At 51.0% G+C, this 14,159-nt stretch overlaps 2 protein-coding genes across 2 annotated transcripts; both read left to right on the top strand.

Moving 5' to 3' along the window:
- Positions 1 to 1,230: 1,230 nt before the first annotated feature.
- Positions 1,231 to 4,212, top strand: ARF5 (ADP ribosylation factor 5). Its single transcript, XM_007177209.2, has 6 exons — positions 1,231 to 1,433; positions 1,958 to 2,038; positions 2,374 to 2,483; positions 2,947 to 3,018; positions 3,502 to 3,627; positions 3,730 to 4,212. The coding sequence occupies exons 1-6, from the start codon at positions 1,367 to 1,369 to the stop codon at positions 3,814 to 3,816; spliced, it is 543 nt and encodes a 180-aa protein (XP_007177271.1). The 5' UTR covers positions 1,231 to 1,366; the 3' UTR covers positions 3,817 to 4,212.
- Positions 4,213 to 5,334: 1,122 nt separating this feature from the next.
- Positions 5,335 to 13,029, top strand: FSCN3 (fascin actin-bundling protein 3). Its single transcript, XM_057550523.1, has 7 exons — positions 5,335 to 5,478; positions 6,510 to 7,206; positions 7,546 to 7,664; positions 9,695 to 9,854; positions 10,337 to 10,507; positions 10,842 to 11,047; positions 12,840 to 13,029. Exons 1-6 carry the CDS (start codon positions 5,335 to 5,337, stop codon positions 11,045 to 11,047), a joined length of 1,497 nt encoding a protein of 498 aa, XP_057406506.1. The 3' UTR covers positions 12,840 to 13,029.
- The last annotated feature ends 1,130 nt before the right edge of the window (positions 13,030 to 14,159 follow it).

Below are 14,159 nucleotides of genomic sequence, written 5' to 3'. Positions count from 1 at the left end.
CATTCAGATACAATATCTTATTTTAATCTTCACCATAACCTCATGAGACAGGACAGATATTAGTCTCCCTTTACAGATGAGAAAATGATAGGTTGTGAGTATTGTTGAAGTCAAGCCCCCCCCCCCAAAAAAAGGCAGAACTGAGAATTGAACTGAGGCCTGGAACAATGGCACAAAGTGGGTACTCAGTAAATATCTGTGGGAGGGAGGGAGGGAGGGAGGGAGGAAGGAACTTTCTCTGATTCCCAGCTCACTTCACCATGTCCAGTCCATAAGCAACTGATCCTAGAAGCCCACTGCAAATCCAGAATAGGCAAAATGCCTGCCCTTGCTCCACTGAGCAACCAATTAGTCCATTCAACCCAGCCAGCATTTGTTAAGCATATATTAGGTGCCTGGCATTGACCCAGTCTCTGCCATAGAAGAAATTTAAATTAATTCCTATCTTGCTATTTCGCCTCAGATGCTAAGATGAGTGGGGAAATAACTTATGAAGCTCTTTGGCAAGAGCCTCACAAAATCCTAGATAGCTGTGCATTGAAAATCCAGGTTCCCAGGTCTGCGGCAGAGTGAGGAGGAAACTTTAGAAAGGCTGCCCTCTTCGACTGAAAGGCATTGTTTCCAGGACCATCAAGGCGAAGGCAGAGTTCTCCAGGATACAAGAGTAGGGTCTACGACCCCGCCGCCAGAACTGGGGATCTTCCACTGTTTCTGCTGATTGGGGATCTATGAAGGTGGCGTTTCAAGGAACCATGAAGCGCATCTTCTTCCACCTCTGGCGTACTCCTCTCGAGATTCTACGGTCACTGAACCACCTGCTACGTTCAGAGTCCCTTGCTGGGAGCTGGGAGGACAAAAGGGAGGACTAAGACACTTGCACAGAACTTCCGCTCCCCCGGGGAGGAGGCTGGAGGTTACCAAGAGCTAAACCGGAGGCCAGAGTGGGTTGGACGCAACAAACCAAGGCCCAGCGACCGGCCACTGAAGATGGGGGTGGAGGGCCGTTATGGAGCGTTGTAGGCTTTCCTCGGCCCTGCCCGGGTTGCCGGTTCAGCGCCATAGACCTGACAGGCGTGCTAGGAACTGGGGGAGACCCAGGCCCTTTCCATCTTTAAAGCTGGCGCGGGACTGCGGAGGCTCGCTCAACTTCAGTGTCTTCCTGAGCCACGGTCTGGAGGCGGGGCGGGGGCGGGCCTGGGGGCGGGGCCAGGGCGGGGGACGGCCCGAGGTGACGTAGGGCCGGCCGGGACGCGCGGAGGCCGCGGCAGCGCCTCCTCCTTCTTCTGCTGCTGGGCCCCATCCCCCAGCGGCCGGTTCCAGCCCGCACCCCGCGTCCGTGCCCGCGCCCCCTCCCCCGGGCCCCGCCATGGGCCTCACCGTGTCCGCGCTCTTTTCGCGGATCTTTGGGAAGAAGCAGATGCGGATCCTCATGGGTGAGGCAGATCAAGCGCGCGGCCCGGACTGGAGCGCCAGCGCCCGCGCAGCCCTCTCGCCCCCGGGTCCCTCCAGCCCAGCTCACCCCGGTCTCTGACCCCGAGTCGCCCACCTCCTAACCCCCTGGGGCCGCTACTCTCGGGTGGGTCGCGGTCTGCAGCACCGTCCCCGGGGCCTGAGACTGAGAGCTGCGGGCCTGGGTGGGGTGAAGATCCCTTCGCCCCAGCCCGGCTGGTAAGAAGGGAGGATTCCGCCCTTGGAGACGACTTTTAAAAGGAGCGCGGCCTTTCTCTTGCGCCTCTTTCCCCTCAATCCTCTGCCGCCCCTCCCCCGCTTTGGGGGCAGGAGTTGGCGCTCCCCACCCTACTGCACTCAAGGCCCCGAAGGTAGATAACAGCGCGCACCTGGAGGCGCTCGGGCTCTCCGCCCCCGTCACCATCAGCTGTCCTGGCCTCTCCCCTTCCCTGGGCTCTAGGGGGCTCCCTCGCTCCCGTCTCCATCCCTGTGCCCCTCTCCGTTGCAGTTGGCTTGGATGCAGCCGGCAAGACCACAATCCTGTACAAACTGAAGTTGGGGGAGATTGTCACCACCATCCCCACCATAGGTGAGTCCAGACGGGAGGAGCGGGAGCGCGGCGGCGGCACTTCTGAGGATCTGCTCTGCATTCTGCCCCAGGCCCTTATTTCTGTGCAGGGAGCTGACCCTGGCATCAGATACTGCTACCTGAGAAGTGGGTCAGGGTATCTTTACGTGCAAGATGAGGCGGGATGGATGTGACCTAGCCCGGCCCCATCTGTGGGCTAGCTGGTCCTCTGGGGTTCTTTTCCCCTGGGCCTTGATTGTTGCCTTCTGGTTTTATATCCCTGCTGAATCCACTTAGTTTTAGTGAGTTCCTTCCTTTCAGGACTTCTTCCTCGTATTTTTACCAATTATCTGCAGGCTTCAACGTGGAAACAGTGGAATACAAGAACATCTGTTTCACAGTGTGGGACGTGGGAGGCCAGGACAAGATTCGGCCTCTGTGGCGGCACTACTTCCAGAACACTCAGGTTGGGGCTCCCCAACCCCAGGGGAAGAGGGTTAAGGTCAGAAAGACTGAGATGTTGGCCCAGGCCAGGAAAAAACCCTTACCTCCTTCTACCCTCATTTGTAGGCTAGCCTCTCCTCATCCTTCAGAACTGGCCTCAGACTTCTGAGACTTAGCCACCGTAAGCTTCTCCTGAGAAGCAGAATTCTGAATCCACACTGCCTGATTTAGCTCTCATCACATGTCTTTCCCTGTTCCCTTGCACATCTTTTAGCTAGACTGCTCGCCTGAGGGCAGAGGCTGTATCCTTTGCTGGGTGTCTCCAGTTTGTGCGAGGACATCTGCAAAGCCGTAGTGGAAGTTTACTAGATGAGAAGGGTTTAGACACAATTAGACGTGGGCAGAAGAGAGAAAGAGCCAGACTAGGGTGTATATGTCCCAGGCTCGAGTGATTGCTCCTCCTTCCTTTCTTCCTTCCCACCCAGGGCCTCATCTTCGTGGTGGACAGTAATGACCGAGAGCGGGTCCAGGAATCTGCTGATGAACTCCAGAAGATGGTGAGCCCCCAGAGCCCTGGGACAGAGAGATCTCTGTGCTGGTGTGAGAGTCAGGAAATGCCTCACAGGCCTTGAATGTGTGATTCTCTTTGTGGACACAGTCACAAGAAGTAGCTCACCCTGTTTTGAATTGGGGTCAGGTAAAAAGTATAGGACTTACTTTTTCCTTGCATTCTCTCCTGTCTTCACAACTGACTCTGAGAAGTTGGTGGGGAGGGGGGAGTTCTACGTGGTGGAGAGAAACATCATCTTACGTTCTTATTTTTCCATTTGGAAATTTTGTCATTTTGACTAGGGCAAGGAGTCAAATTAGAAAAAGACCCTTTCTGGACTTCAGGCCAGAATGGCCTCAAGCTAGTTTATAACTCTGTCTTGGGTTCAGCAGTAGACGACACAGTATTCTATTCTTCTCACAAATATGCTAGAAGGTAAAAAGGGGGGCTCCCGTACACAGCTGGATTCCACTCCCTTCGCCTCTCCCAGCTGCAGGAGGATGAGCTGCGGGATGCGGTGCTGCTGGTGTTTGCCAACAAGCAGGACATGCCCAACGCCATGCCCGTGAGCGAGCTGACCGACAAGCTGGGGCTACAGCACTTGCGCAGCCGCACGGTGAGGGCCTGCCTCTCCCAAAGGGGCCCCAGGCCAGGCAGGAAATAAAGGCATCTCCTTTTCTTCCCTGCTCCTGACCCCTTTCTTTCCTTCTCCCCACAGTGGTACGTCCAGGCCACCTGTGCCACCCAAGGCACGGGTTTGTATGATGGGCTGGACTGGCTGTCCCACGAGCTGTCGAAGCGCTAACCAACCAGGGGCCGGCCCCTGCTGCCCAGAAGCTCCCGCGTGCATCCCAGGGTGACCAGACTCCCGGACTCCTCAGGCAGTGCCCTTCCCCCCCAACTCCTCCTCCCCCGCAGACACCGGCCTCTGCTCCTGCCTGCATGTTGTCTCTGTTGTCGGAGCCTGGGGCCCCGCTCTCTGGGCACGGAGGGCTCCGCTCTCCTGCCTTCTGGGACCTGTGGAAAGGGGCTTCCGCGGCCAAGGCCCCTTCTGCCAGAGGAGGAGCAGGGATCTGGGTTTACTTTTGTTTCTTCCGTTTTGGGTGTACCCTTGGGGCCAGGTGGGGAGGGAAGGTGAGGGCTCCGGGTGGTGCTATGATGTGGCACTGGATATTGAGTAATAAATTTGCTGTGGTTTGTACACGGTGTTGTCTGTAGCCTAGAGCTCGGGGGCTGGGTTACTGGCTGCAAAGAGACAATATGGGAGAGGCTCAAAGCAGCTAAGGCTGCAGGGCCAGCCCCGTCCCCCAAGCACACACACACATCACTGCCCTCATCTAGCTCAGCTTCTCCTCCTTTACTCTTGAGACTGGAAGTATTTAGGGGCTCCAGTGGAGGAAATCCCCTTCCTTCCCCACTTCCAAGGGACCTTTGCTGCGGTAACAGGCTCTACCTTCATGGGTCTATAAACCACCTAACGCCCATTTCCCATCCATCTCCCAGCTACTTAGAGAAGTAGGCAGTGGGTCCTGGAGGCTATTGGACAACAGAGACTCCTTGGTGAGGGAAGGACTGATATCCTTAGGGGCAGCCCTGGCTGGTTGCCCAGCAGCAGGGCAACTGGGGACCGAAGAGGGTGCTCTGTGGTCCCCCCACCAAGGCCAGTCTCCTTACCCTGCTCCTGAGCCAGCCCTTCCTGATTAGCATGCGTAATCTGATCCTTGCTGGTTATCTAGGGTTTCCTCACACTCCCTGAAAAGTACCTTCTGAGATGTTTTGGCCTCATCCTCCCAAGGACCATAGAAGGTAATAGATTTTTCTTAGGTATCTTGAACTCTAAAAACACTTGAGCCCCAAGGGAGCCAGGCAGACCCCACTACCTAGGGAGGAAAGAGGTTGATTTCTATCCTATGATTAAAATGAGGAACACAAGTTAAGAAAGGGAGGGACTTACCTGAAGTCACAGGTGGTGGTTGGCACAGGCTGAAGTTCTGATTCCCGGTCTTAGTTACCTCGATGCCTGGAGTGATGTGGGGAGGCTAGTGCCAGTGGCCCTGGACCCACTTCCTCTGGGCTGTGGATTGATGTTGCTGAGCCAGTGCCCCTTCTCCTCTATGGTGGGATAAGAGGCAACCCTCACAGTCACAATGCTCCCGGGTCACAGAGGTGCTGGGCCCCAGGCCAGCCTCTGCCTAGGAAGTTCCCTCTGGAAACATCTTCCGGTGGGCACTAAGGGCCTGATTCGGGGCCCTATGGCCTGTAGAACCTCACCACTGGGGAGAAGGCTGGGCCGGACTGAGTCATCACCTGTGGTGCCGGCCCAATGAATGAAGTGGAATGGATGCCAAGACAACCCAAGGCCGAGGACCTCAGGGTTGGGCTCATCAGCTGGGCGGGATCCTACCTCACTTTTGAGACATATAAGAACACTGTCACTGCTACTGCAAAGGGTTTGGGCCGGAGACAGGTAACAAAGCAAACTTGCACTGGAACCATTTTTCCCAAGCCGTGAGTGTGTGTGTGTGTGTGTGTGTGTGTGTGTGTGTGGTGTGGATACACTTTCAACCTAATCAGTTTACTAGCCTCTGCCATTGTCAGGGCAAGCCAGGCTTTTGCTCACAGGTGTCCATTGCTCCCTCTCCCCCTCTCTAAGCCTAATTCTATCAGGTGAAGCCTCAGCCCTGGCTTTGCTACCTTGTCTTGCTCTGGCTGCTCCCTCCCCTCTATCCCAGCACAGTGGTTGTGTTATCACAGAAAGGAGAGGTGGAGAGCCCAGGCTGGAAGGCAGAATTGTGGGCGTCCAGGAAGTTGGACCAGCAGAGTTACTGCAAAGTCTATGTTCTGGTTGTAGTTTGAGACTAGGGTACTCTAGAAGCCCTCAGAGATTTGGTCTTCATTTTAGAGAGTGATGTAGGCACCTCTCGGGATGGTGCTATAGAGCAAGGCAGTGGCAAGTTCCTCTCGCTTATAACAAGGTTGATCACAGCTGAAACAGACAATTCCATCTCGACTGTCTGTGCTCCCATCCTCATCCCCAGAGCCCGGGCCTGCCTGTAAGAGGTCTTTCTTTTCTCCTGCCATGGTGGAGAGGTGGTTTTGGGGGGTGGACGTGTTGGCTGAGTGTGCTGTCCAGGGGCAACAGTGAGAAAGAGAGAAGTAAGACTTAAAAGCATTTATTGGAAAGTTAGGTATTTAAGGAAGCAACCAAGGAAGAGAGAGAGGGAGTTTTACCCTCCATTATCTGGAGGAGTGGGCATCTAGAACGTCTCTTGGGATCTTGAGAAGCCCTGTGGCTGCAGTGGTGGAGGAGCCCTGAGATCTCTAGATTACCACTGAATGAGAGGGTAGAAGAGTGGACAGCAAGGAGGCCAATGTGGAGGGAAGGTGGTTGTCCTCAGCGAAGGTGCTGGAGTGATGCCAGGGGTGATGGTTGAAGGGCTCCTCGGTCTAGTCTCTCGGCAATACTGATTTCCTTCTTCTCCCTCCCAATGCCTCCAGACCTGGGAGATCCTAGTGAGCAATAAGCATGACACACAGGCTGTGGTACGACTAAGAGGCTTGCAGGGCTTCTACCTTCTGTGCGAGGCGGATGGTTCTCTGTGCTATGGCCGGCCAAGGACAATCCATCATGGATGCTTCCTAATCCGCTTCCACCGCAGTGGCAAATGGACCCTCCAGTGCATCATCAGTGGTCGTTATCTGGAATCTGATGGCGAGGATGTTTTCTGCACCTCCCGGGCCCTCTCAGCTTACCACATGTGGACCCCCCGGCCAGCCCTGCACGTCCACGTGATCCTCTACAGCCCCCTCAACCACTGCTATGCCCGGGCTGACCCCACCATGGGCCGAGTCTGGGTGGACGCACCAGTTCCCTGCCTGAAGGAATGTGGCTTCCTGTTGCATTTCCAAGATGGATGCTACCACCTGGAGACCTCTGCACACACCTTCTTGTCCCACTTAGACCGGCTGGTGTCCCAACCCTCAACACAGACAGCTTTCCACATGCAAGTGCGGCCTGGAGGGCTTGTGGCGCTGAGTGATGGAGAAGGAGGCATGTTGTATCCACAGGGCACACGCCGGCTCCTGAGCCTGGGCTCCAATCCCCATGGGGGTGAGGAGTGGCTCATCCTACAACACTGCCCTACCTGGGTCAGCCTCAGGTCCAAGACTCGGAAGTTTCTCTCCGTTGTCTACGGCAAGTGCTGGGTCCAACACGGCCATAGCGGGAGGGAGGGCTGGCTGCTGAAAAGAGGAAAGTGTGTTTGGCATCAGTGAGGATTTGTGAAACTAATGATAAGGAAGATCCCGAGGTCCCAAGAGGATCTCTGCTGCCATGGAGAAGGGCTTTAAACCAGGGGCATGGGCTTGGAGAGAAAGTGGCCTGGGTCTTCTCCAGGCCACTATGGTCCAGCCGAAGGTGATGAAGGCTGAGGAGGGAAAGCAGAAGCAATGCCAGCCATGAAGTGTGGAGGAGGGGCTGAGCCTGAGGCTGAGGCCAGACTCAGGCTTCTTCTGATGTGTTCTTCCTCTGCAGATGTGGAGGTGTGTGCCGCCTCTGAGCACATAACCCCAATGTCCTTGTTCCAGTTTGAATGTGACAACAAGAGCCCCACCTTGCAGCTTCGTTCAGCCAATGGCTGCTACCTAGCCCAGGTGAGACCTTGACTTTCTGAGTAAGAGAACCCTTAAGCCCTGAGCTCTCCCTCTCCAGACACACTTTTTCCTTCTTCAAGGCAGATGATCAGATGGTGAGGTAAAGTGTGGAGGTCCTTGTCAATAAACATTCATTTTCATCCAATGGGCCCACTTTCATTCAATGGGGCCTCTTTAAAAAAAAAAAAACTTAAACTTTATTGAGGCATTATTTACATACAATAAAATGCACCCATTTTAAGTGTACAATTCAATAAGTTTTGACAAATGTATACAATCATGCTACAATCATATCACAAGTTAGAGAATATTTCTATCACCACAGAAATTCCCTCTTGCCCCTTTTCAGTCAGATCCCCTCCCCTCTTGCCCTCCCTACTACCACCGGTATATATTCTGTCACTATAGATTAGGTTTGCTTACTCTGGAATTTCATATAAATGGAATCATACAGTAATTACAGTATATATGCTTCTTTCACTCAGCATGATGTTTTTGAAATTTGTCCATGATGTCACATGTATCAGTAGTTCGTTCCTTTTTATTGCTGGGTAGTATTCCATAACTCTACTCATAAACACAAACATAATTTGCTTATCCTTTCACTTGTTGATGAACACTTGAGGTGTTTCCAGTTTGGGCCATTATGAACAAAGTTGCTATGAACATTCATGTACAAGCCTTTTTGTGGGCCTACGCTTTCAGTTATCTTGGACAAATACGTAAGAGTGGAATTATTGGGTCATACGATAAATGTGTGTTTAACTTTTTAAGAAAATGTCAAGCAGTTTTCTAAAGTGATTGTACTATTTTACATTCTCACCAGTAATGTATGAGAGTTCTAATTGCTCCACATCCTTTCCAATACTAGGTATTATCTGTGTTTTTAATTTTGGCCACTCTAAAATTAAATGTGTAATGCCATCTTATTGTGGCTTTAATTTGCATTTCCCTTATAATTAATAATGTCGAGCATCTTTTTTTTTTTCCCAGTGTTTTTGGTGGCTGCCCTTTATTTATTTAAATTTATTTTATTTTATTATTTTTTTTAAATTTTGGCTGTATTGGGTCTTTGTTGCTGCGTACAGGCTTTTTCTAGTTGCGGTGAGTGGGGGCTACTCTTCGTTGCGGTGCGCGGGCTTCTCATTGCGGTGGCTTCTCTTGTTGCGGAGCACAGGCTCTAGGCGCACGGGCTTCAGTAGTTGTGGCATGCGGGCTCAGTAGTTGCGGCTCGCAGCTCTAGAGCGCAGGCTCAGTAGTTGTGGCACACGGGCTTAGTTGCTCCGCGGCACGTGGGATCTTCCCAGAGCAGGGCTCGAACCCATGTCCCCTGCATTGCAGGTGGATTCTTAACCACTGCGCCACCAGGGAAGTCCCCAAGCATCTTTTCATGTGCTTATTGGCCGCTTGTATATCTTCTTTGTGAGGTGTCTATTCAGATCTTTTGTTTATGTGTTATTGGGTTGTCTTATTATTGAGTTGTAAGGGTTTTTGTGTGTTCTAACATCAGTCCTTTGCCAGATTTATGTATTGTAAATGTTTTCTCCCAATCTGTGGCTTGCCTTTTCATTTGCTTAATAGTGTCTTTTGAGCAGCAAGTTTTTAATTTTGATGAAGTCCAATTTCTCCATTTTATAAATGGTTAGTGCTTTTTTCTTGCACCAGGAAATCCTTGCCTACCCCAAAGTTGCAAAGAATTTCTCCTACGTTTTCTTCTAGATGTTTATAGTTAAACTGTGGTTATAGTTTAGCTTTCATGTTTATGTCTATGATCTATTTCGAAATGATTTTGGAGTCTGGGCCAAGGTTCGTTTCTCTCCATATGGGATACAGCACAGACTGGAGAAGTAGGAGAGCTGAGGTCACAACATGTTTTCCAAAAAGCATCTGAAGGCATAAGCGTACCCTGGGAGAATAAAAAAAGCTAGAGGGTGGGATGTGGGCAAGAGGGTCTAAGAATAAAAATATTGAGGAGAAAGCTGAGATTTTGGGTCCTTGATTCCCTTCTCTGTTCCCAATATTCTCTCCAGAGGCGCCATAGGAGAGTGATGGCTGATGGGCACCAGCTGGAGTCTGAAGCCTTCTTTCGTATGCACTGGAATTGTGGCAGGATCATCCTGCAGTCTCCCAGTGGACACTTCTTGGGCATCGCAGCCAATGGCCTGCTGATGGCCAGTGCCACCATTCCAGGTGAGCAAAGCAGGCCTTGCCAGGTTATTCCAAGTCAGAGACGCTTTCAGAGGGAGCGGGGGTTATGATAGAAAGACCACTGGAGTTGGGGTCAGAAGATTTGGGTCTGTATATCTGCTGAATCCCTGACTTTTCATCATCACTTGGGCAAACCACTTCTCTGAGGCTCAGTTTCATTGTCTCCATCATCAGTGGAGGTGACAGCCAACCTGCCTGCCTCACAGGATTATCCTGAGGATTAAATAGATTCACACATCTCAAAGGAAGGAAGAATATTAAAATTTCTTGGCCTCCACGCTGTACTAAGTGCTTTCACAAACATTTCACAAGCACCTAGCGTGAGACCTGGCACATAGTAAGTGTTCACTAAATCTTAAGATAATTGATGACACCCTTCTGCCATTAGTGCCCGTCTTCCTGCTTCCATCTGGGAAAGCACCTAGAGGCAGCCCATCCAGATAACTTCTTCCTGTTTCTTTCAGGCCCAAATGAGGAATTTGGGATTCGATTAGCCAACCGCCCCTTCCTCGCCTTGAGGGGCCGGTATGGGTATGTGGGCACCTCGTCGGAACACGACCTCCTGCAGTGCAATATGGATCAGCCCGACTGCATTCACCTGCTGCCCTGCCGCCAGGGCATCTACCACTTCCAGGGTGAGTAGCTCTTCTTCTTCACCCCTGGGTTCATGGTCTAACCCAGCGTTAGCCCCAACTCAGACTTCAGGGCCTGCCACTCAGGGCCTACTTATATAAAAGGAAAAGCAGAGTTTCTGTTTGCTTTTACACTTCAAGGCCCCCAGAGTGGGGTGGGGGTGGGGGGGCAGAACAGAAGCCAGCCCTCCTGTGTTTCTAGAGAGGGACCTGCCAACACAGGCAGTGTAGGGCGGTCCGGGAGGGGTGGCGTGCCTCCTGGGAGCCTCCTCAGAGGCTGTACTGAGGGAGACGTTCCTCCAGAATGGCCCACCAACCTGAGCTCGTGTCTCCCCAGCACAGGGTGGATCCTTCTGGTCAATAACATCCTTTGGCACTTTTCGCCCTTGGGGAAAGTTTGCCCTCAACTTCGGTATAGAGCTTCAGGGCAGCAACTTGCTCACGGTGCTGGCACCCAATGGCTTCTACATGCGATCTGACCGAAGTGGCACCCTGTTGGCAGACAGCGAAGACATTACCAAGGAGTGTATTTGGGAATTCTAGGTAAGGTAAAGTGTGTAAGGACCGGGGGGTCTGGGGGCAGGAGCTGCAAGAGAAGAGAGGAGGGTGGGGAGGCAGGTGGCAGTCAGACCAAAATGCAGCACAGGCTGACTTCTGTCCAACAGCTGGATCAACTCCACACATTCATTGCGAGTCTGTGCCCTTTCTCTCAGGGCTTCTAGACCTAGACTTGCTGGAGAGAGGAGTCAGATCTAGGTTTCTCACTGTTATGTCACGCTGACACTTGTGCTTGCCAGCCAGCCTGCAAGGAACAGGATGAAGCGTACCTGTGTAGCTCTCTCTTCATTAAGGTGTGGAGTTTTGCCCCCTTTGTAGGGAAGACGGGTAACTTTGGGGGGTATTCTTTCCACCCTATGCACTTTCTACCCCTATACCCCTGGATCCTTGGGGTGCTGATGGCACCCAGATATTTATCTGCAGCCCTGACCCTTCTCCTGAAGTCTAACCTTACCTCTTTCCAACTTCCTGATTGACAATTGACTTGACTTCATCCTGCCATCCCCTCCAAATCAGCCTCCTCACCCTCCCCTTCAAAGGTGGTCCTTCCTGCCCTCCCCACGGCCATCTAGGGCACCGCCATCCTCGCAAACTCTCAGGCTCAAGACCCCAGCACCATCTCTCCTTCCTCCCTTACATTCCCTTCACCAAACCCTGAAAACTCAGGTACTTCCTTAACAATGCCTCTTGAGTGCTTGCTCCTTCTTCATTGCCGTCGCCACTGCGTGGTTCCAAGCTTTCCACCAAGAGCCTACACTGCAACAAGGGCTCCCCAGCAGCACTCCCTGCCGCCAGGCCCATTCCCACCCGATATCTTCTCCACCCCAAGTTCACTTTCCTAAGAGGCTGCCTCCATTCCATCATTCCCTGTTCACAACTCTTCAGGGCACCTCAGTGCTCTTAGCCCTGTCCCTTCACAATCGACCTCGCTTTCCTGGCTTGGGAACTCATGAGGATGTTGCAGAAAGAGATAGCTTTTGATATTGTATTAGACCTGGAACCAAAACTAACAAGGTGTGGTCCTTACTAGCTCTGTAACCGCAGGGAAATTGCTCTAACATGTCTAGGCCTTGGTTTCCTTATCTGTAAAATGGGAATAATATCTATTTCATAGAGTGGTGTGAAGGTTCAATGACCATATGCCTCTAGATAAAGATCCCCGTGTACATTCACTCTTTTCCTTCATTTTCTACCAGTTTTCTACACAAACCTTTTAATTGTGGCAAACTGGGGAAAATACAATGAAATTCCACTGGGCCTGTTTTCTTATCTATTCCATGAAGTATTTGGATCGAACTAAATTTCTCAGGCTCTTTCCAGGCCTAATATTCTAGTAGACAGTGTATCAAAGTGGTTAAGAGCTCATTTCTGGACTCAGAACTGGGTTCTAATTCGATGTTTATCAGTTAAACTTGTTGTTTGATGTTGGGCAAATGAACCTCTCAAAGTCTGCTTCTTGTGGGTAAAATGAGAATATAGTGTTTATCTCGTGGTATTATTGTATTACATGAGCTGATGATAGTGAAATGCTTAGTAAACAGCCTGGCACCTAGCATACTCTCACTCCATCAGATGTCTCCCCCGATCCAGTTTGAATTCTTAGTAAATCTAACCTGTTGACTGTAGTCTCCCTGTGAATTCTGATGCAATTTTGCACCATTCATTGGATTTTAAAAAATCACCTCTACTGCCTTTTCCTATAAACTAACCTCACCTCTGTCCTTGTGATCCCTTATCAAGAATGGAACAAATCACTTTATTCTCTCTCTTCCCACAGGATCTCACCAGGTTTTTCCTAAAAGCCAAAGATCAGCAAATGACCGACTGAAGGTTCCTATTTCCACTTGCCTCCCAGGTCCATGGGATGCCACCTACCAAAATCCAAATCCTCCAGGAGAAGCTACTACACTAAACTGAACAGGAACCCCAGAGTCAAGATCCATGAGAAGAATATCTGTCACACAACTTTTCCTACCCAGTTTAGCAAAACACCTGTTTCAAGCAACAATACATCACAAAAGGCCACCCCCAACACCCTGGTGTGCCTCTGACTTGTGAGTAGGGGTGTGGATGTGGGTGGCGACTGAGACCTCAGGTCACTCCAAGTTCTATCCAGAAGAGGGGAGACCAAATGGTAACCTATTCTTCTATTGATTCTCCGCATCCCCTCCAGAACCACTAGACTTTTCCCAGTGATCCCATGAGGATCCAGCCTTGCCCTGATGGATTCAGAAACCAGATATGACTAGATGTTCTTTTGGCTTAGAACAAAGGAAGGATTATTAATGATCATAACAGCTTATGCCTCTATAGCCCACCCTCCCTCCAAAGCTTACCAACCATCCCACCTTATCATTACCTTTGATCCAATCAGCTGGACACAACAGGTACTTTCCCCATCACTGCCTACCGTTTACAGGGAGCTGAAGTGATTTGCCCATGACTGGGACCTCTGATGCAATTCTTCAATTAGAGTAGACCCTAACGTCCATGGCTCTTTCCATCAAAACAGAGTTTCCAAAATGACTGTCATTCTTGCACTGTCTTCATAACTTTGGCTTTTATTTACCTACTGTCCACCCTATTAATGTCTTCCTTTTTTTTTAATTTTTTTATTTATTTATGGTTGTGTTGGGTCTTCGTTTCTGTGCGAGGGCTTTCTCTAGTTGTGGCAAGCGGGGGCCACTCTTCATCGCGGTGTGCGGGCCTCTCACTATCGCGGCCTCTCTTGTTGCGGAGCACAGGCTCCAGACGCGCAGGCTCAGTAGTTGTGGCTCACGGGCCTAGTTGCTCCGCGGCATGTGGGATCTTCCCAGACCAGGGCTCGAACCCGTGTACCCTGCATTGGCAGGCAGACTCTCAACCACTGCGCCACCAGGGAAGCCCTTAATGTCTTTCTTGACATACGCTCTTAAGTACATTTATTTTAAAAGGGATATTTTGATCACTATCATGAAATGGAAGACCAGAATCACTTGCCATGAATAGAAAGTGACCATGAAAAGAAATACAATGAAAACAAAGTGATGTTTCAAGTCTTAGTTAGATTTCCCTTCTTTGACCAAGGCTCAGAGACTCCCTTTCCCTCTGTTAAAAA

Source organism: Balaenoptera acutorostrata, chromosome 7 (genome assembly GCF_949987535.1).
Source record: "Balaenoptera acutorostrata chromosome 7, mBalAcu1.1, whole genome shotgun sequence".
Classification (NCBI taxonomy): Eukaryota; Metazoa; Chordata; class Mammalia; order Artiodactyla; family Balaenopteridae; genus Balaenoptera; species Balaenoptera acutorostrata.
This window is presented reverse-complemented; position numbering and strand designations above follow the sequence as displayed.